The sequence below is a fragment of the Rhagoletis zephyria genome, unplaced genomic scaffold (genome assembly GCF_001687245.7).
Source record: "Rhagoletis zephyria isolate East Lansing unplaced genomic scaffold, Rhagoletis_zephyria_1.1 Rzeph_scaffold_00022, whole genome shotgun sequence".
Taxonomy (NCBI): Eukaryota; Metazoa; Arthropoda; class Insecta; order Diptera; family Tephritidae; genus Rhagoletis; species Rhagoletis zephyria.
The window spans coordinates 414,879-434,855 of record NW_016157106.1 but is presented as its reverse complement, the minus strand read 5'-3'; the positions used below and the strand labels follow the sequence as shown (position 1 = coordinate 434,855).

At 35.8% G+C, this 19,977-nt stretch overlaps 3 protein-coding genes across 4 annotated transcripts; all 3 read left to right on the top strand.

Annotated features, from left to right (window-relative positions):
* The first annotated feature begins 856 nt into the window (after positions 1-856).
* On the top strand, positions 857-10,406 carry Ugt317A1 (UDP-glycosyltransferase family 317 member A1). Its single transcript, XM_017615408.1, has 5 exons — positions 857-1,029; positions 5,455-5,634; positions 6,418-6,508; positions 8,883-9,350; positions 9,446-10,406. Exons 1-5 carry the CDS (start codon positions 1,027-1,029, stop codon positions 10,330-10,332), a joined length of 1,629 nt encoding a protein of 542 aa, XP_017470897.1. The 5' UTR covers positions 857-1,026; the 3' UTR covers positions 10,333-10,406.
* Positions 10,407-14,724: 4,318 nt separating this feature from the next.
* LOC108362505 (uncharacterized) lies at positions 14,725-15,777 on the top strand. The gene is made up of 5 exons (XM_017615524.1): positions 14,725-14,800; positions 14,857-14,910; positions 15,026-15,112; positions 15,223-15,379; positions 15,507-15,777. The coding sequence occupies exons 1-5, from the start codon at positions 14,753-14,755 to the stop codon at positions 15,695-15,697; spliced, it is 537 nt and encodes a 178-aa protein (XP_017471013.1). The 5' UTR covers positions 14,725-14,752; the 3' UTR covers positions 15,698-15,777.
* Positions 15,778-18,230: 2,453 nt separating this feature from the next.
* Positions 18,231-19,237, top strand: RpS24 (ribosomal protein S24). 2 transcript variants are annotated; one of them, XM_017615509.1, is made up of 2 exons: positions 18,231-18,321; positions 18,584-19,237. In XM_017615509.1, exon 2 carries the CDS (start codon positions 18,596-18,598, stop codon positions 18,992-18,994), a length of 399 nt encoding a protein of 132 aa, XP_017470998.1. In that variant the 5' UTR covers positions 18,231-18,321; positions 18,584-18,595; the 3' UTR covers positions 18,995-19,237. The 2 variants fall into 2 exon arrangements, with proteins under 2 accessions (XP_017470998.1, XP_017471004.1); XM_017615515.1 differs by lacking the exon at positions 18,231-18,321 and having other exon boundaries at positions 18,584-19,033; positions 19,065-19,237.
* Positions 19,238-19,977: the final 740 nt, after the last annotated feature.

Sequence of the window (19,977 nt, the reverse complement as noted above, 5' to 3'; positions counted from 1 at the left end):
TTACGCTGCGAATTTTTCCTTAGTATAGCAGTCGTTGAAATTTCCATTTAACTTTCATTCACGCGGCTTAGAAACCTGACGGCGCGCCTGCGCGTGACGCAAAGAAACAGCCGACACGCTGCCCCGAGAACGAGAATCATCTAAAAGGTTACCACACTTGACAACACTGCCGAAAAACGAGCGTGCATTTTCGAGAAAATTCTTGATTCCAAGCCCACCAGTTTTTCATAAGTGTATCATAACGTGAATAATCTGAAGGTCAGCTTCCGTCGTATGTCAAATTAGGCAGTGTATCTGTGTATGGTCTTCTGTTTGTCTTGCGCGAGGTCAAAAAATCTTCCGGATGAGCGATTTTATTTTGTATACTCGCATAGCGCTACTTCAATGTCCTGATAATTGGATTCTACTTGTCCAAACCTCTAAAGCATTTCAGTGCAGAATACATCTTGTTTTACTATATTGTAATAAAGCACTGACAATAACAATCATATTTGATATATATATATATTTTTTTTTTCGTGAAAAAAGGGCGGCAAGTTATGAATTGCCTAGGGGCGGCAAATATTTAAATCCGCCACTGTGTATACATACATATGTACATATATGCCCATATGTATACACTTACAAATGCTTTAGTTAATCGCTAAAAATGAGAGCGACTATCCTCAAAAATCACGCCAGCCATAGGAGAGGGCCTTTGGCGCACGATTGTCAAACATAAAATATTCATAAACACTCTCAAATTACGTACAATTGCATGTACATACATACATACATACGTACATGGAAAACCAAAAGTACCCACAATATCTGGCGCTCTGGACTCCAGCATGATGCGATCATTTCTCCACAAATTAGTTCTCTACATATACCCGATCGAGATGAGTGTATTTCGGCGTCAAAGTATTGATTGAAGATGATTTGTATCATAGAATAAACGTAACGGGAAGTGTCTTAAAAATAGCATAGAAATAAAACAGATATTATCTTAAGTAAATTAGTTCAAGAAAATTTAAGCTGCAAAAAATGGTAAATCTCAACTTTTTAAGGTGGCATAAAAATTTAAAATTAAGCTTTACTTTGAGCAAAAACATAAGAAAATTTGAACTATATACATACATACATAAGCATGTATATAGACAGACTGTAGTGCGGGTTGGCGATAAGGCAGCAAAGAGTGCGTGCGCTTCTGATGTGTCCGAATAGTATTGGCATAGCATTTTTGAACGCATTTAGGTACAAATAAGTACATGTATGTATGTATGTATGTATCTCCCAATCTGAACACATACACATAAAATCCAAAGCCGTACCATATCAAAATTGTGGACTGTTTTGCACAAGATTAGTTTTGCACTATACATTTTGTGACTGACTCTGAATCAGCGTTAAATGCATCCAAACTACTAGAAAACGCAGGGACCGAAAATAACCATTTAATAGCACGATTTTTATATTTATAATATTTGATCGTTTTTTTTTTTGTTAATTATAATTATTTATTACCTTTTTAAATTCTTCTATGGTCTAAAAAGTGAAATCTGCAGATGACGGTTATTCTATGAATGAAAAACTAAAAATTAGTGTTGGGCAGTATCGATACCAAAAGTACTCACAACTCGATTCTTAAAAGGATCGACAGAACCACATTTTTAAAAATATCGATACTGAGCATTTCAAAGTACTCAGTACTCAGAAAAAAACACGAAAGTTTTTACCAACATATGTATATTTAAAAAAAGTACTCAGTACTCACAAAAATACCAAATACTTAAAGCTATCGATACTCAAAAGTCCCCGATACTTCCCAACAGTAATAAAAATCATAAAATAACGGCTAAGTTTGATTTGAAAAATTTATATCCAATTTTGACTGTTAAATTATGATTTTTATTTAAAGATCAGAAAGGTTACGGTTACCGAAAAAAATTATATATAATTATGTTTAATAATGGATTAAACATTTACCAAAGATTGGTAGTGGAACTTGGAACTTGGATTGAGCTGTCTGAAATAGAATCAATTAATAACGAGTTCCAAAATTTATCAAATAGTGGTTAATCTAATTTTATTTGAATAAAACGAGTTCTAGTATGTAGTATTCTCTGATGTACTACTCCAGCGTAAGTTTTGAACTAGTTCGATTTACTACAGCGACTTTTCCTGTAAGTACATACATAAATATTTGGGATGTGTGGACAACAGCTGTGCGCACAGTTTGCCGGTTAGTCTTTCTTTGTTAAGTTAAATTCATGAAAATTTTTAGTGTGTTTCTCCTTTTATATAAAAATGCATACTGGTTAGCGTCCCCGAGTCTAGTCCTGCACGCAATTAGGAAGTAGGGCGCCATTTCGTTATGCTTTCTCCTGGAACGCTTGTCATTGGTTGTTTTTTGCGATGAATCTACTGTTCGCCAAAGATGGACATTCACAGGTGTAGTGAAAAGCCGTTTTTTATACCCCTTAAATAGGTTTCAGCTGTGACAGTTTTGTTATGTGGCTGTGGTTCTATAAATTTATTTTCTCGATCTACATATTTATTTTAGAAGTTCTTCCCTCCTTTGTTTGCCCTATTTGGAGAACTTGAAGCAAGCTAGTCCATTGGGATTATAGCTATTAAGCAGGGATCACATGATTTGCATGGATTTGTACATTTTGGCAGTCACATAGTGGTATTTTTTAGAAGTTTGAGTTCAGCTCAACAAATGAAGTTTCAGACAACACCACTCTGTAACTGTCAAAATGTACAAATCTGTACAGAAGTACAAGTCATGTGTGATCGCTGCTTAGCAGCTGTCACTTGTAAGTTCCTTAAACCCCTCATTCTTTTTGTAGAATGGTATCCAGTTTTTCCTTAATTTGTTTACCAAAGTTCACCCTGTACATCTTGAATAGTAGTAACAGCAGTCCCCGCAAGATGCACTTGTTAAGCCAATGATTTTTTCCCTTGCAATTTAGTTATTTTTCCGACAAGAAGCTGTATTTTGCATTGATACGGTTATCCTGTGCTTCAATCGAATTGGAAGCTATTGCTTTTTTCGCCTTCAATATTGAAGAAGCGTCACTAACATTTAGATCTTTAAGAAAGGTTTGAAATTCCTTAAAATGCCGCGTTGCCGCTTTTAACCAGGCTCCCCATCTCGTTAATAGGTGCGTTCGTTTAAAATCTCCAACAGAAACCAACCAACTGCCAAATTCCGGCGAAATGTCATCTGTTCGCTCACAAGAGAGAAATATCCAAAATAGTACGCGAACAGAAAATTTGCAGAAACTTGCAAGTTAGACGAACAGCTGATATAATTTTTGTTTACATACAAAAGTGTAAAATTTAAAACGTACGAAAAGTCATCGCAAAGTGTTATACTGACACAGTTTATTGATTAAACAAATAACTACTTATTTCTTACAAGTTTAATTAGTCGCATTTTGTAATTTTTATCTTCCAAACCATCAAATTAAATTTTGTGATTTGCGTAAATGCCAACCAGCTGTTTTTGATCAGCTGTTTCCCTGTTGGCAAATTGCTGTTGGCAAAAATTTTTCCAACAGAAACTAACAGCTTCCCCTCAAAATGAAATGTCACTTTGCTCTCTCAATTTCCCCTACTTTGCAAGTTTTTTGCGTACGCGAACGCAAAAACCTGTAAGTTTTGGTTAAACATGAACAATTAACAGCTACGCGAACGAACCTAATATTGGCTGTGGCGGTATTGGGCGATATTGGGACACATGTTCTTAAAAGCTTCAACGTGCAAAGCAGATTTTAAAAATATTTTTTCCCATTCGATATTAAATCGTATTATCGTAATCGATAATAGATTTACAAAAACCAAGTTAATTTTCCTATAAGCTTTCGGGTTTTTCTGGGAATTTATCCAGCCAGCCCTTAAATGGTGCATTCGAGAATATTTTCTTAATGAACCAAGCCGACAGGTATTCGTCAAAATACTTACGCAGCTTCCCATTCTCCTACTTAAGGACTTCGATGAGGTATGCACTTAAAAGCCGCACATAAAATGCCTATTTAGTAGTCAGATATATTTGTAATATGAAGTATTTTACTCCCCCTTCATTTGCAGACGGAAAGAAAGCAATCGGGCTTTTTTGTTCAGCCTTTAACCACCTCGGAAACCATATACATATGTGGGTATATTGTAAGCCATGACCTAAATATTGTAAAATGGCATGAATAACTCGTTGCTGTTATCCTTACCCCAATAAACACTCGCTATTTTCAATGAAATTTAATTTTATTCTAAGGATTTATTGAAAACGCAAAAACCAAATTAAAAGCTTGTAAAAAAAGCAATCATAAAGCCATAGTAACTTTTCAAGGATTGCGGAAAATTATTTGCGCATTTGTGGCATGTAAATATGTGTATTTACACATGTATGTATGTATGTGTATTTTACAATTGGCAATGATTCAAACTTTCATGGAAGGAAATGTATAATGCAAAAGTAACGGCTTTTATAAACGACATTTTCCATTTAAAACACTTACATATTACACGTACATATGTATACTTATGTGCATTAGGGTCGTCCAAATCTTTTTTTAACAGCCACGCCCAAGAACTCATGGCTATCGAAGATAAGGAGGCGTGTATTTTTTATAGCATAATTTACTATTGGTTTTTATTCTAACTAAGCAATCCTTTCCAAGAATATGTGTGGATTATATTATTTTCAAAAAAATTTCATTAGGCACATCCATAGTGTATAATTTCATTTAGCTTATATAATTATCTCATCTCAGTTTATAAATGGGTGGCAACCCTACTTTGAGTGCTTATGCATACGCCTTCCGTTCGATACTTATTGTGGTATTAAATAAGCTTACATTTTTTAACAAACGTCGTTGTACTTTTGTATAGGGGTGGCAACACCATTCCAAAGTATTTTTTTAAAACTCTTCAATTGCTTTTAGTTTTATTGTAAAAAATTCAACATTCTGTTGAGCTTTTAAATAATTTTAAATTTCAAAATAACTGGCAACCCTATTTTTCAAAAAGAAATTTAACATAAACCTACAGAAAACATCGAGTTGAATGCAAAAATAAATGCAGTACGAACATTCAAAGAAGTACCTGTATTTTTGGCCCACCCTAATGTGCATTTATGTATACGTGTACATATATGTATACGTGTACAAATGGCACAGGTTTTGAATAGGCGACAATCCTACTTGCTTATGCAAAACCCATCTTTAGAGGGACGTACCGATTAATAGCTGCTGATATAACCTCAAACATACATACATATGCATATGGGTACATATGTAAGTACATTGTAGTTAGTATTGTATGTGTATGTACATATTGGTTTTTCTGAGAAATATTTATCGCCCGAAAGGGAAACAATAGGCTGCTTGGTATTCCTTTGATCGTTTTCCTTTTTCCCGCCCTTATATTTTGCATTTATTTTAATTTAATTTTTATTTATTTTTTTCTTAGGCAACGAAACTACATCATTTCGCATTCCTACCCATTTTGTTACCGCTTTTACATCTGTTGACATCTTCTTTAACGGCAGTGGACGCAGCCAAAATTCTTGGCTTATTTGCACATCCCAGTGAAAGCCATTTCGCCGTCATGCAAAGTTTAATGATGGAGTTGGCGAAGCGCGAACACAATGTAAGTGGAATGGCATTAAAATTTTTTTATTAAGATTCTTTACACATACTTACATGAATCAGTGATGCCATATTGTGGGTAATTTCCCTATTTGAGGGATATTTTGCAGCACAAATTATTAAAAGGGAAGAAAAGTACATTTCAAATAAAAAAGGGATTTTCATTTAAACGTACTTATATCAATCAGTGATGCCATATTATGGCTAATTTCCTTTTTGAGGGATATTTTGCTGCACAAATTATTAAAAGGGAAAAAAGGGATTTTCATTTAACACAAATATCGATGCATAATTGATCAATATTTAAGAATATTCGACACTCTTACGTAATTAATAACTCTGAAGATGTGATGTGGAGTAAAATGATGTATAAGTAAAAAAAATTATAAGGACAATTTTAAAATTTTTCTCCCGAATAATTTGTAATAGTGATAGTTTTAAGAATTTCCAGTAAGTATGCACCAATTAAAAAAATGTTTCTTCAGAATCTTGGGTGTTAATAAACACTGAAGCTAATTTATGAATGTAGTAGATGTTCTTAAATTATTAATGTTAATATTATATGTACTATATATATGTATATTAAGGTGACCACATGAATTTTTATTCTTTATAAACCGAAATATATGTTCTGAGTTCTTTGGCAATTTTGTGGGATAAATTTTAAAGATGTGGGTAATTGAGGGATTTTTACCGATTTTCGTGGGAAATTTACCCGAGAATGTCTGGCATCACTGATATGAATATGTACATATATCAATTTGATATTATTATTTTATTTCAGGTTACTGTTTACAGCAGTCATCGGCTTAACGAGCGCGTTGAAAATTTAAAGGAAGTTATTATAGAGCCGGAATTCCCATTTTGGAAACATTGTAAGTGTAATTTCCTTAATAAGCCATTAAATTTTTTTTTTTTTTTTTTTTTAAGAGTATCGGACATCCTACTAATATAAGCCGCCTTCGATTAGCCACGTCTATGCTCGCTTGATTTCCTCCCAGCTAGTTTAACGAAAAATTTGTATGTGGCGATTTTGGTTCAAAAGCGATTTATTTCAAAAATATTTTTGAAGAGAGTTGCCACCGTTTTGATGAAATATTTTAATTGGGTGTCAAAATTGTGTGGTTTAAATAAGCCTTATTTCTAAAATATTTTTGATACCGTTTGCGACTTGCTGAACAAGTTAAGATCAATTTAACTGATAACTTATTTAAAAGCTTTTAATATATTATATACAAAAACGTCAATCGAAAAGAGTTTAAGAGGGCTTTATTTCTTATTACTATTTTTACGGAGATGTTTGCCCGCTAGATATATGATAGCATAACGAGATAAACCGCACACATATCACGCATGCGGGGCCGCGGACAAAGGCTAGTTTAAATATAATTTTCTTAAGCTCTACCCATAATTACAGCCGAAGTCGCGACGGTAAAGCGGTAGGCGGTTAGTGAACAGCTGAACAGCTGAACAGTGTCCGCAGTGAAATATGTCATAGTAAACATAATTGCGGAAATAAAAATAGAAATAAATTTAAATCAACCGAAAAACTTCGGCGGTAAAACCGCTGCCGCCACAATTATGATCCATTCCATATGCCTTTGGGAGTTTGAATTTTGACAGCAGTTAACCGGCGACCGCTTAACCGTCGTCCGCTGCAATTTTGGATAGAGCTTTAAGGATGCATATTTTCCGTCAATTTTATATCGTTGAGTAAAGTTAAAAATATGAGTATATGTACTTAGAAGTCAGTGAGGTTCGTCCCAATGCTGACGGATCTGTTAGTGTTACTCAAAGTAATTTTACAAGATCGTATTTATTTTTCGGGGATATATAATTCAGGCAAGGGACACAAAGAAAATTTCTTTTCGTGTTGTTGAAAGCGGCTTTTAAATCGACCAATAGGAGTAGATGTTGTGCTTCAATCCTTCTATCGTGGGTATTTTCCAAGATTTGACATATGTTGAGGACCCGGTGGGTTTAGCAGGTCTAAGGCCAAACTGACCAGGCCTAGGCAGTTCGTTGATGGTACGCTGCAGTCTTTCATAAGACCTTATAGCCGATGCATAAAAGGCTGATCCCGCAGTTGATGCCGCTTAGTTCTTGTGAATTAGGCATACCAAACTTAAATTCCGATCGGCAAGCATGCCTTCGTCAAATAATATTATGTCTAAAAAATATGAGCGCATGCATGAACAGCTTAGCTTGCAGACCGGCATTTGAACTCCGGTCACTAGGTAGCCGTGTTTGTTCGTACTGAAATTCGCCCTTGTCGCGAAACCGTCCATAAAGTGCTTAACCTTCTGATAAAATTGTTTGCGCTTTTTCTGCCAGCCAACATTTCAGGTTTGTTTAGCTGAGGTTCAGAGATGGGATAGAGTTGTGAGAGTAAAGGAGGTAGAAATTACATTTTGTTACGTGAATATTTATCGAGCGCACTTCATAATCCGGTTCTTCGAGAGATAAGGGGTCATTCAGAGGAAATAGTGAGCAGGATATGGCTTTTTTTAACATTCATTTATTGGGGGCTTCATTTGAAGAGTCAAGCATTAGCTCAGGTAAGCTGCTCTGCAATGAGCTGAGATTTATTTAGGAGACATTTGGGAATTGCATAAAAATGCAACACAATTGCGGTTGTGCGGGAAGTAGCCCGAGACAATCGATGTATGTATTGAAGAGTGCTGTCAGGGAGTAGGTAGGTGTGAGAGTGGCGAATATGCTGGACATGATTGTAGCATTTCGATGCTGAGTTTTTCTTATTATGCCGGATGCAAATATTTTGCTGCAGGGTGTGCGTATGTCTTGGCGACGGTGTTTCTCTCCGACCACGAGTCCTACACCGAATTCTCGCTCTTTACAAGCCAACTACAGTAGACTTTGCCCTATCCTTTGCATACCCTGGGTCGGCATTTTCTTTTACAAGGACATCAACCAGCTGAACAGAGCCACTTTCCCAATTAAAGGACCAGCTCTCAAATCATGGTTCTTAGAACATTTGAATAGATCGTCATCAAAAGTAGCATTTCCGATTTAGAATTTAGAATCCACAGCTCGTACAGTAACACTAAAAATATAATTCCTTGAAATAACTAAAAAACCTAAAAAGAGTGTCTAGCATTTGCAAATGTTTTAAAATTTTTCTAAACTATGTACATATTATCATAGCGTAATTAAATAACCTACTCGCTTAAATTCCCACTTCCTTAATTACTCTCATTTTCCTTTTCATTATTTCCGCTTTCTCACCAGTGCTAGAAGTCACCGATAGCCAGACAGGTGGTCTACAGAAACTGAGTCGATTGGCTGAGTCTTCAATGCAAAAGTCACTGGCTGCTGTGGGCGCGGCCGCCGTCGATTATTTCCTGTCGAATGCAGCCGTACAAAAATTACTTCGTTTGCCCGTCAAAGAATTCGATTACGATCTGGTGATTGTCGATTTATTCTACACTGAATCACTGCTGGCAGTGGGACATTTCTACAACAAACCTACTGTGGCTATTGTGAGTACGAATTTCGAGAGCTACATGCAACATGTGCTGGAGCAAATGGTACCCGCCGCCTGTTCGCCCAACGATTACGAAACATATCAGCCGGCGATGGGCTATTGGCAACGCTTGAGTGCGATACGTGGTTGCTTGTCACGCCGCAAGCAATTTGCGAAGTCCAATTGGGGTGCGCAAGAGCAACTGATTCGGAAACATTTTGCACACTTCAAAGGTAGACAAACTATGTACCGCTCAATTAACAACGTATTGTATGTAAATAAATGAATTCCACGTGTTTAATTAATTTTTTTTTTAAATATCCTATAGGTGTAAACGAGCTTAACATAGCCACGCTGCAAGCAGAACTCGCAATATTACTGCTCAACAGTCACGTCCCACTGATGACGTTACGACCGCTGCTCGCGAACACAATCGCCGCTGGCGGCATGCACATACGACCGCCACGCGAATTGCCCTGGCTCATACGCCGTTTTCTCGACGAGTCGCGCGCTGGTGTCATCTACATGAATCTGGGAAATGAACAGCACTGTGGCGACATACCGAAACCGCTGCTACATTTACTTGTCAACACGCTGGGAAAACTGAAAGAGCGCGTGCTATGGACATGTCACGACCATACAGCGATGAAGGATTTACCTGCCAATTTTATGGTGCAACATGCCGTGGCACAAGCGGACATATTGGCGCATCCTCATGTGCGCGTATTCATTATGAATGGGGATTTACTTAGCCTACAGGAGGGCATCGTGCGGCATGTGCCCATGATTGGTGTGCCCATATTCCGCAATGAAGTGCGCAATATGGCGTTGGCGGTGCGGCTGGGTGTAGGCATACAGCTAAATCACGACAATCTCACTGAGGTGTCACTTAAATGGGCGCTGCAGGCGCTTAAAGACGACAGAACATATCCGTTGTCAATACGTCAGGTGGGCACCGCCTTTCGTGATCGGCCGCTTGGCGCTGTGGAAACTTGCATGTATTGGATGGACTATGTTTTGCGTCATCAGGGTGGTGTCCAATTGAAAACACTTGGCATTGGCATGCCATCCAGCCAACTACATCTCTTCGACTTGTTTATGTACTATTTTGCTGTGGCGCTGTTAATCGTAGGCGTGCTGGCAGGTGGCTTCTATGGCGCAATAGTATTTCTTAAAAGGCGCGAAACGGAAAAAATGTACTCGAAGTTGAGTTAGTCGAGATTTGTGCAACTTCTAACTACTTTAATAAATAAATAAATTTTTTTTTTTTTACTTTAAATAAGTATGAACCCAAAACTTTTAATGAAGGTTACCAAATAAGCCAGAGAAGTCCAAAGTTAAATGATATTTTCTAAGTGTTCCAAAACCTAGAAGAGACCATTTGTATGCGATCGCAACTCACAACCTTTTCGTTGACTTCAAACCCACTTTTGACAGCACCGCAAAGGAGCTCCTTCTAAAATTAGTTCTTCAATCCTGACCAGTAACTTTATTCCTATACGATGCGGCTAGCGTATACTGATGATATTGTCTCAATACCAGAGACGTCAGAGTGGCCTTCTTCAACTTGGAGAAGGAAGCAATAGAGGCTGCTCAAAAAGGATAAGGCATTGTACCCCCTATCTGCAAGCGAAGAGAACTTACGCGTATTGGGCCTTACTCTAGGATCCAGTATCAAGACCATCAATAATGTGAGCCTGGGGCTCAAGCGAAGGATAATACTTACCAACAGGTGCTACTTTTGACTTGGTATATAGTTTAAAAACAAAGCTCTCCTCTCTCTCACATTCCAAGGTGTATTTAACAAGGTGGTGTTGGGGCGACAGCTGAGTTTTTCGCCGTAGAGGGCACTACATCAAAATGATGTATTTGTTGTAACTCATATCAATGACAGAATGGATATCTGCGTATAATTTGTTATTGTAATGTTTTACTTATTTACGAAAGAGAGAGCTTTTACTCTGCACGAGTCTATTCAAAATGTATAAAAAGCTTTAAAGAGCCTTGCCCGCGGACAAGGTGGTGCCTATCACCACTTTAAATCTCTGCCTCTCTGTTCTTTTACATGGAGCAGATATGCAGATGATGCTGAACTTTGTTGAGATGCTCTTGATGCAGTTTGCCGCATGCTCAGACTCACTTCTAAACGAATTTGACTCAGTAACTCAGTACGGATTTCTTAGCTAAAATATTCGATACATAATCAGCGCTAGGGTGTCCAGATTGTTTAAAAAGAAAAGAGCCATTTCTGGTGATGCTGGTACATACCTTTCTTAATTTAAATTCTCTTAAAAAACGGCCACATATCTTTTTTTTTAAATGAGTTTTTATTCAGCCTGATTCTAAATATTCCCGGTAGTTCTTTCCCAGCGGATTTAATTTTTCGCGAGTGTAAAATCATCCAACTATAAACTCCCTGGGAAATTAATTCTCCCTGTTTTGTGGGAGAGGTAATTCCGAACTTCAAATCAAATTTTTCTCACACCTTCAGGAGTATATCTGTATAAGAGATACCAATTTTTTCATTTGTGATATTTACTTTTCTATCAAACTTTTTTTGAAGGTTATCCCAAGACAGCTTTCCTCTTACGAGTTGGATCTTGGATTTAGTTAAATTAACTTTCTTTCTTATTGGCAGACCTCTTTCAGGGCATCATTTCTTAGTCAGTTTTAAGGATGTTTGCAATCTAGAGGAAGGATTGCCTTCAATTCTGTCCACTATGTAGAGTTTTTTTGCATAGCCAAAAGCGTTAAATCCTTTACCTGTTAAGCTTTTCAGGAGCACAGTTATTTTACAATAGGAATATCGTTTCTTGGCCTTGGATTTTTCTTCGTATGATGTACTATCAAACGCAGGTAAAATGTCAAGGAAATCGCAAAATATTATCTCGTTATACTTCAATGCTTTTCAATTACCAGAGTTAGATTATGAATTCGGTAAATGCTGTAAGAAATAATTATCACATTTTACCAGATTTTAAAAATGTACCAAATCTGGAAGTTAGGTAATAGTGTACCAAAATGGCAACCGTGCTCTTGACTCCATTGCCTCAGTAGCAGAGTAGGCCACGCTTTCATTTTCATAACTCAATTATGCCACCTCACTAAGCTGGCTCATCAAAACGGGCTTGAGTCCATGAGTCGACCGCGAAAATTCACTGAATTACCCAGGCGACAAGTTTTGAATAAGAAGTAATAATGAATTTCTGGAAGGAGCTCCATAATGGCATGACATTGTCAAATGCCTAAAAATACAACGTTCGCTATGAAATGTCTTATGTTTGATCCCCATAAGTAATTGGCGGAGCTTCGCAAAGCAGAGCGAAGTTTTTTTGTGTTTTTAAAATCGGATAACGGAAAGACGTGCCTCAAAGGCCCTTAAAGTTCAGCAAATTCATGGAACTTTTCACAAAGCGGCCAATATTTTGCCTATAAGTCAGTGGGGAATTTTATATATTTTATTAGCACTTGATGGAGTTTTGTCCCCAGATGTAAAAATAGCTACAGTATTTTTAAACCTCCGCATCTTTTAAAGTTATTGAGGTTTTTTTGGGAAAAAGCTATGAGGCCTTTTGATAGCTTCAACGTGGCGGCTCAAATGTGGCATCTAAACTCACCGTAAATTAGATTTTGCTTTACAAATTTTGTGCCACCGGAGAACCGATCACTAAAAGAGAAAAGCTCCATGTTGACTCAGTATTAAAAAAAAATTGTATCTATACCTAGGTGAATTGCATGACTTTGCTTTGAGTTTTGCTAAATTATATCCATAATTAAATACAATATGCTGAATACTCTAAATAAAACAATGGTTGTTACGAATGACCTTACAATAACGGTTGATATCTATCGGTTAGTCCATCATAATTGACATTTTCGACATTTCAGGCAGAGCGGCGTAGATTCATTGATGGATGGGGTGACGCAATCGTCAAATTCCACGTTCCATCAACTTGTCTGAACACTAATTTTTCATTGTAATATATTCAAATTATTATACCAAAAAACAAATTTAAATAATGTAGACAACTGAAGAATACATATGTGGATCGCCATAATTGGACACTTCTTGACTTACTGCCCATTATTTGAATAGTATTAATAGTTTCATTTGTTTACCATGCATCATTACTACAAATATTACAACTAGTTTTCACCAGATTTTGACTTCAAACAAATTCGAGGGGGCAGAAATCTATTCCAATTTTCTTTCCTGCTATATTCTCAACACAGCAAACTGGACTCACTGTCTGTTATGAGTAACTGCATAAGTAAATGACGAAGTATGTTCGTGCATGTCCATTAGAGACTGCCCCACAAGGAAAGTGATACCTGGAATGTTATCACTTCCCTAACGCCCAGCTTTCCGAAAACCAGCAACTTTGTAACGGCCGTTCATCACGCATGGCGCTCGGTCATATGGAACCCAGGTCCTACTGAGTGGACCACCACTCTGCTAAGGAGACCGTCCCTACCCCGTTCTTAACTGCGATTTGGTGGTGGAGCACGCGTATATGGCCCTAGACTAAGACTTTCAATACCCTTGGGACACTTCCCAAACAGGAGCCTATGGAATTAGTTTGTGCGCTGAGATTAAACAATTATCGAAGTGAAAGGATCCTTATATTAAGTAATATTCGAGATCACATCCGTAAAGTCTTTTTGGAAAATGCTTATTTTGAATAGAACCTAAGTTCCCAAAATTACATTTGAAAACATAGCTACTTTGAATGTAAAATTCGAATTAGAAATTGATCTAACTTTTTATTCACTTTTCTTTCCATGAGGGAAGTATTGCCACGAAAAGTTAGGTCATTTTTGTAACTGCTCGTATCATAATATCAGTCTCAGAACTGATGTAAGTCGTTCAATAACCGCAACAACAAATAGAACAATTAAACGTCTATACACTTGCATTGTTTTACATACATATACATTAGGGTGCATCGCTCTCCATATACAAAAAAAAATCAAGTGTTTTTAATCGAAATTATGAAATAAATTTTAAGGCATCCGCGAAAATATATCAGAAAAATATTTAGATTTAAGTGACATAACCGATTTGAAAATTCATCCGAAAATTTATTTTTTATAAATAAAATTAATTTTATTCATAGAAGAGTTTAAGCTTCAAAATATTTAAAAACAAAAAAATTATGCGACTTTTAGGTGTGTATATGCATATATCGGTCCAGCTCACGTTAATCTTAATATTTTTCCGAAATACAAGTATTTTGGCGAAAGTCCTACAATATAGTACATTTTATAACTCCGTTGGGAAAACCGTAACTTTTTTTTTTGTGAGGCTCCCCAATATACATGCATCAGTATGTATGTACATATGTAGATACGTATGTAGCAGAAAACGCAGTAATTAACCGCCGCTAGCCAGATTCACGCGAGATTAAAGTGAATCGCATCCTCCGAATATTAGATACACAAACGATAACGACAATCTTCATTTAGAATTGGATCTCCAAAGTAGCAACACTGAAAGCGGAATTTTTATTTAAACTTGAAGTGTTTTCATAAAATAAATTAATCAAGTACATTACTGTTGAAGGAATTTTTGTATTTTGACGGTGAAAAAGTGATAACATACACACATACATACATAAATATTTTGTGTAACAAAATGATACGTGCAATTATTTTCTTTGCTATTTGGGTGTTGGCTGCAATTGTAAGAAATTCCTTTATACCAAAGAATCTATAATATTTGTTTTTGTTTTTTTTTAGTGTCGCGCGGAACAAAAAACCACCACAGATTGCTCAAAGTTACCTAAATCAATTGTAGGTTAATAAATTGTGTTATATATACATAACTGTATACTATACATATGCATACTCATTAACATACATACATGTTTTCTACTTACATATGTACATATTTACTTCCTATCATTAGGCCCCTCAAAGTTGCTGCCGCTTTCCGGAACCGTTTCAAAATCCCATATTAGATGAATGCTACAATTTGCATAATGACATAGGACAGGTAATAAATAGTGGAAATTGTCTTATGTACTTATGTAGAATTATAAAAAAAAAAATAATATTGTGCTTAAAATTTCAGAAGCACTAATGCATTTTGTTTATTACATTTAGTGCTTTGTGGAATGCCTATTCAATAGATCCGGTATTTGTCGTCAAGGAAAATGCAGTTATCAACGTGCCATCGACTATCTCGATCGCGAGTTTGCGCTACAGCAGTCAGCTTTCAAAGAAATTTACAAGCGTGCTTTCAAGAAGTGTATTGCAAAAGGTTAATTGATTTGAATAATTGAATTTGTAAATCTTTGTTTTGTAATATCGCTTTAAAACTTTATATATGTATTTTTATGAACGTATGTACGTAGATTGTTCAGCTTTTAAACTGTCTTATTTTTTAGCAAATGATGTACTCGGAAATATGGTAAAACGTTTTAGTCGCCATGGCTGCCATCCTTTACCGGAAATCATACGATTTTGTGTGCGCAATGAAATGTTTACTTCCTGTCCAAATGGTTATTGGAACAATAGAGTGGCCGGATGCAGTAAGAAACGAGATTTTATACGAAATTGTATTAAAGAAAATTTATGAAGAAGAAATTATGACTAAGTAAATATGTATATGCAATCTAAAAATTTATGGACATACATAAATAAAAACAGATTTTAGAATAAATTTTATTCAAAGAAATTAAATTTGATTTTAAATGTGAAAGTCGATCTAAGATAAAAAAAAAAATTAATTAAATCAAACAAATTGAAAAATTTTATTAAATAACAAAAAATTCATAGCGTAAAATAACGTTTCTAATAGTGCTACAGAATAAGCCTTACAAATAAAAGGGTGATCGAAAGTATCGAAAAGCTTTGATATAAACTCTTTGATGCCAAAAATCAAATCCGAGTGCTTTTATTTGCTTATATGAATGTTTAAAATAATGATAAATGAAATAAAAAATCAATAAACCTTAAAATATGAAAATCGAACATAAAAAATAAGAGTAATTAACATAAAATGCAACAAAGCAAAACTAAAAGAAATAAAAATAAACAAATCACATTTAACATAAAAATATTAATAAAGCCAAAAAAAAACCTACAAAATAAAATTAAATAAAAAATAAACACAACATTTCTTATAATGCTACAGAAGTTCATTATAAAACGGGTTTTTATAAAAACGCTGATGTTCTAAATTTTTTTTTTCTTGACATGTTGAAATGCAGCTAAAAATGTGGTTTTTACATATCGTTTTAATAAAAAAACGTTTCTCTTTTTTTATCACAAATAAAAATATTCTGATGTAGCGTTTCTGAATTTCCAAAAAGAGAGTTTTTATGAACCACTCCAAGCGACATTTTTTCTAAATTTTCCTTATGATGGAGAAATGCTCCTCGAGCTTATAAAGTTATTTAACAAATAACGAATAAAAAGTTTACATATAATATTTATTTACTTACATACAGTGGTCGAAAAGATCTCAGGCGACCCAAATATAGACCAGTTTTCATATTTTTTTTTTAATTTGAGTTATTTTTAGCTTTAATATTCTTTAACAAAACCCATATAAATCCAAGTTTAAAACTTTGTGCAATATGCAAAAAAAAAAACATTCAAATAACTTTCGTAAAAATTTGTAGCATTTTATTTAGATTCTCTAGAAAGATTTTTGAAGGTTTTGTAGCTCACTCAATTCTAACATAATAAAGTGCATGTTTTAAGTGGCTAGAAATGTTTGTTTTAGAATTGCCCACAAAAACTTCCCCACGAGTTGGCTTCCCTGGTATACATATACGCTATCCTTGAAAAGGCCGCGAAAGCTTCATTCAACTGCACGACTTGTTCCCACGCACACAGTGACATCGATTGCATGCACACTACAAAAATGCTCTGCCGAGGCTGCCCACCTCTGATCTAAACACATTTCTGCACCATAAAGAATATTTGGCAAAAATGTCGCTTAAAGCTTTTTGGCGGTTAGACTGGGTTCACACAGAGAAACCTTTGTTGCTCATTTTCGGCAATTTCTCTTTTGGTGTTGCTCTTCGGGTTCACACAGAGCAATTCTTTTGTACATAATTGTTGTTGTCAGCTGTGAACGGCCAACTAGAATTACTCAGACGAACGAGAGCACAAAGCGTGTTGCCCGAGCACTAGCAACTCGGTGCCCTCTCCCACAAGTAAGGAGTTGCCGCAACAAAAGTTTCTCTGTCTGAACCTAGACTTAGGGCTCGATATATGTATCTCGGTAACTGGTCTATTAATTTCTACCAAACTCGGTACAGTTATTAATCTTGCCGCAGAAAAGGAATATGTTGATAATTTTTTTAAATCGGACTAAAATTACGCCCACTTACGGTATATTTCAGAAATACGAAAACTCCGACATTCCAATAACTACAGACGCCAATTTACTCAAAGTTATAGCAATAACTTAACAAGAAACAAGATTCTAGATTTTGGGAAAATGGGCGTGATACCACCCACCTATGCCTACATAAGTGTATATCGATAATCGCTTTATCGATTTCCACCAAACTTGGTCCAATTACTTAAATATATCAAAGCATATTATCGAAACTATTGAGAAAAACTCTTGCTTATCATGCATTTCGTTGAAGGGTGAAAAACGATATTTAATACTTGCCGCGGGTATGTAAAGTTCGGTTTCGCCCGAATTTGTACTTCTTTAGTTGTTTTGGTACTGAACTACTTAAAATAGTAAGTACAAAAAAATTTGGGTTAGGCCACTTCTACTCTCACAGCGTAAATTGTCGAGAGGTGACCGTGGTTAGAAAAATCGTTTGCGTCAATTTTTAATGTTGCAGAAATCAAAAATCTAATTGGTTCTTGTCAAGCGCTAGTCTTATCCCGCCAGCCGTGTCGCCCGAATCCATTAAATTTAATATCCATCATAGTCTTTTATAACGTTTTTCATATTCCCGGTTCCACTTTAATCATTCAATTTTTAAATAATACAAGTTAAAATCTAAACTACGCACAAAAAGTCGCAATTTTATTATTTTTTATTCAAATAGTTAATTACCAAAAAATGTCAAATCAACCCTGCAAATGTAACCACTCTGCAATTAGAACTGTCAGTTTGACATTTCAGTACTGCCAATATGACGTCAAACGAAGAAGCATGTCTTCCTTTCTCAAAAAGTCGTGCCTGTGCTAAAGACGTGTTTGAATACTTTTCAAGTGTTTTAACAGGTAATTTTTGCAAAATGTCCCAAGTAATTCTTTTAAAAAGTGTCTGGCGTAACTGCTGCACAAGGAAACAGTGAATTTGTAACTGAAATATTCCACTTCGTCGTTGGAGCACACGTGGATATATGATTCCTCCGTTGTATGCAAATGTCAAATCGGGCTTTTGTGAGGTTATGTTGCCGATGTAGAGCATTGGACGCTGGACACAATTTTATTTACTCAAACGCTTTTCACTTTCCTATAATTGTTATACCTTTATTTACAGAACAGCTGCAAAATGTCCGGTACAACCGCCACTATTCGCACCCGCAAGTTCATGACCAACCGCCTGCTCGCCCGCAAACAAATGGTTTGCGATGTGCTGCATCCAGGTTTATCTTCAGTCAACAAAAAAGACATCCGTGAAAAACTCGCCGCTATGTACAAAGTGACACCAGATGTGTGCTTCGTTTTCGGTTTCCGCACCAATTTCGGTGGTGGCCGCTCAACTGGTTTCGCGCTTATCTACGATACCTTGGACTATGCCAAGAAATTCGAACCTAAATACCGTCTGGCGCGTCATGGACTCTTCGAACAGAAGAAACAGACCCGCAAACAGCGTAAGGAACGCCGCAACCGAATGAAGAAGGTGCGTGGTACTGCCAAGGCTAAGATTGGCCAAACCGCCAAGAAGTAAAAGTCTACCGGAGAGTAGACACAAGAACAAATGCGGCTCCAAATGTTCCAATAATTATGTTCTTCATAACTATCGACGGAGCGCGTATGTTAATCTTGTTTTATATAAAAAGTATATAAATTTTACTTTGTTTACCTTTGAAGTGGTTTATAAATACTGTCCGTTCCAAGAAAGTGTGACGAATGGAGCAAGGCCACATTTGCTTCTTTAATTTTATAAGTAAATAAAATTCACTTAAAAGTATTGGGATTTCGTTATTTATTAAGTGCTGCTGATTTAATAAGCAGAGGATATTTTGTGATTCTGGGACAATAAATTTAAGTGAATTCGTAGTGAGTATAATTAACTTTAGATGAATTATGGTTTACTTGTCAATTGCAAACACTGCAAAAAAGTAATACACAAATTAAACTAAGTGCATTAGATGGTTCCCTATATAATAAACCTGAATTAATCCGGTTATAAGCGTTTGCATAAGATTGCTTTGGAAACAAAGCTAAATACAAGCAGGATATACGGCTATTTGTTTGTCTAATATATCAGATAAACTTTTATAAATTCTAATTATACAAAAGAATGATTTCAAGTACAAATTTTTTTTATTTGTATATGCAAAGAACGTAAATGTATAAATGTACATTTACGTTCTTTGTTATACCCCTGCAAAAATCGTTGGACCATGTAGTCTATTTGTGGTATATTGGAGTACTTACAAAAGTGCTCCTCTGTCATGCTGTAGCGGACCAACTCGTGTCTCTGCGCCAGCTTATTGTTACCCGATCACTGCTCGTGTTTTAACGAAATGTGATTGAAGTTAAGCATTTGAAAGTACATTTGCATGTCTGGCTGTAGCTGAACGTGTAGAGATGCTAGCTGTTAGTTCTTAGCTCCCAGCATGTTCGGGTTCGAATGTCGTCAGAGGCAACATGTAATTTTTAATTTTTGTTTCTGGTTTTTATTAATTTCAAAAAAAGCATCTGCGA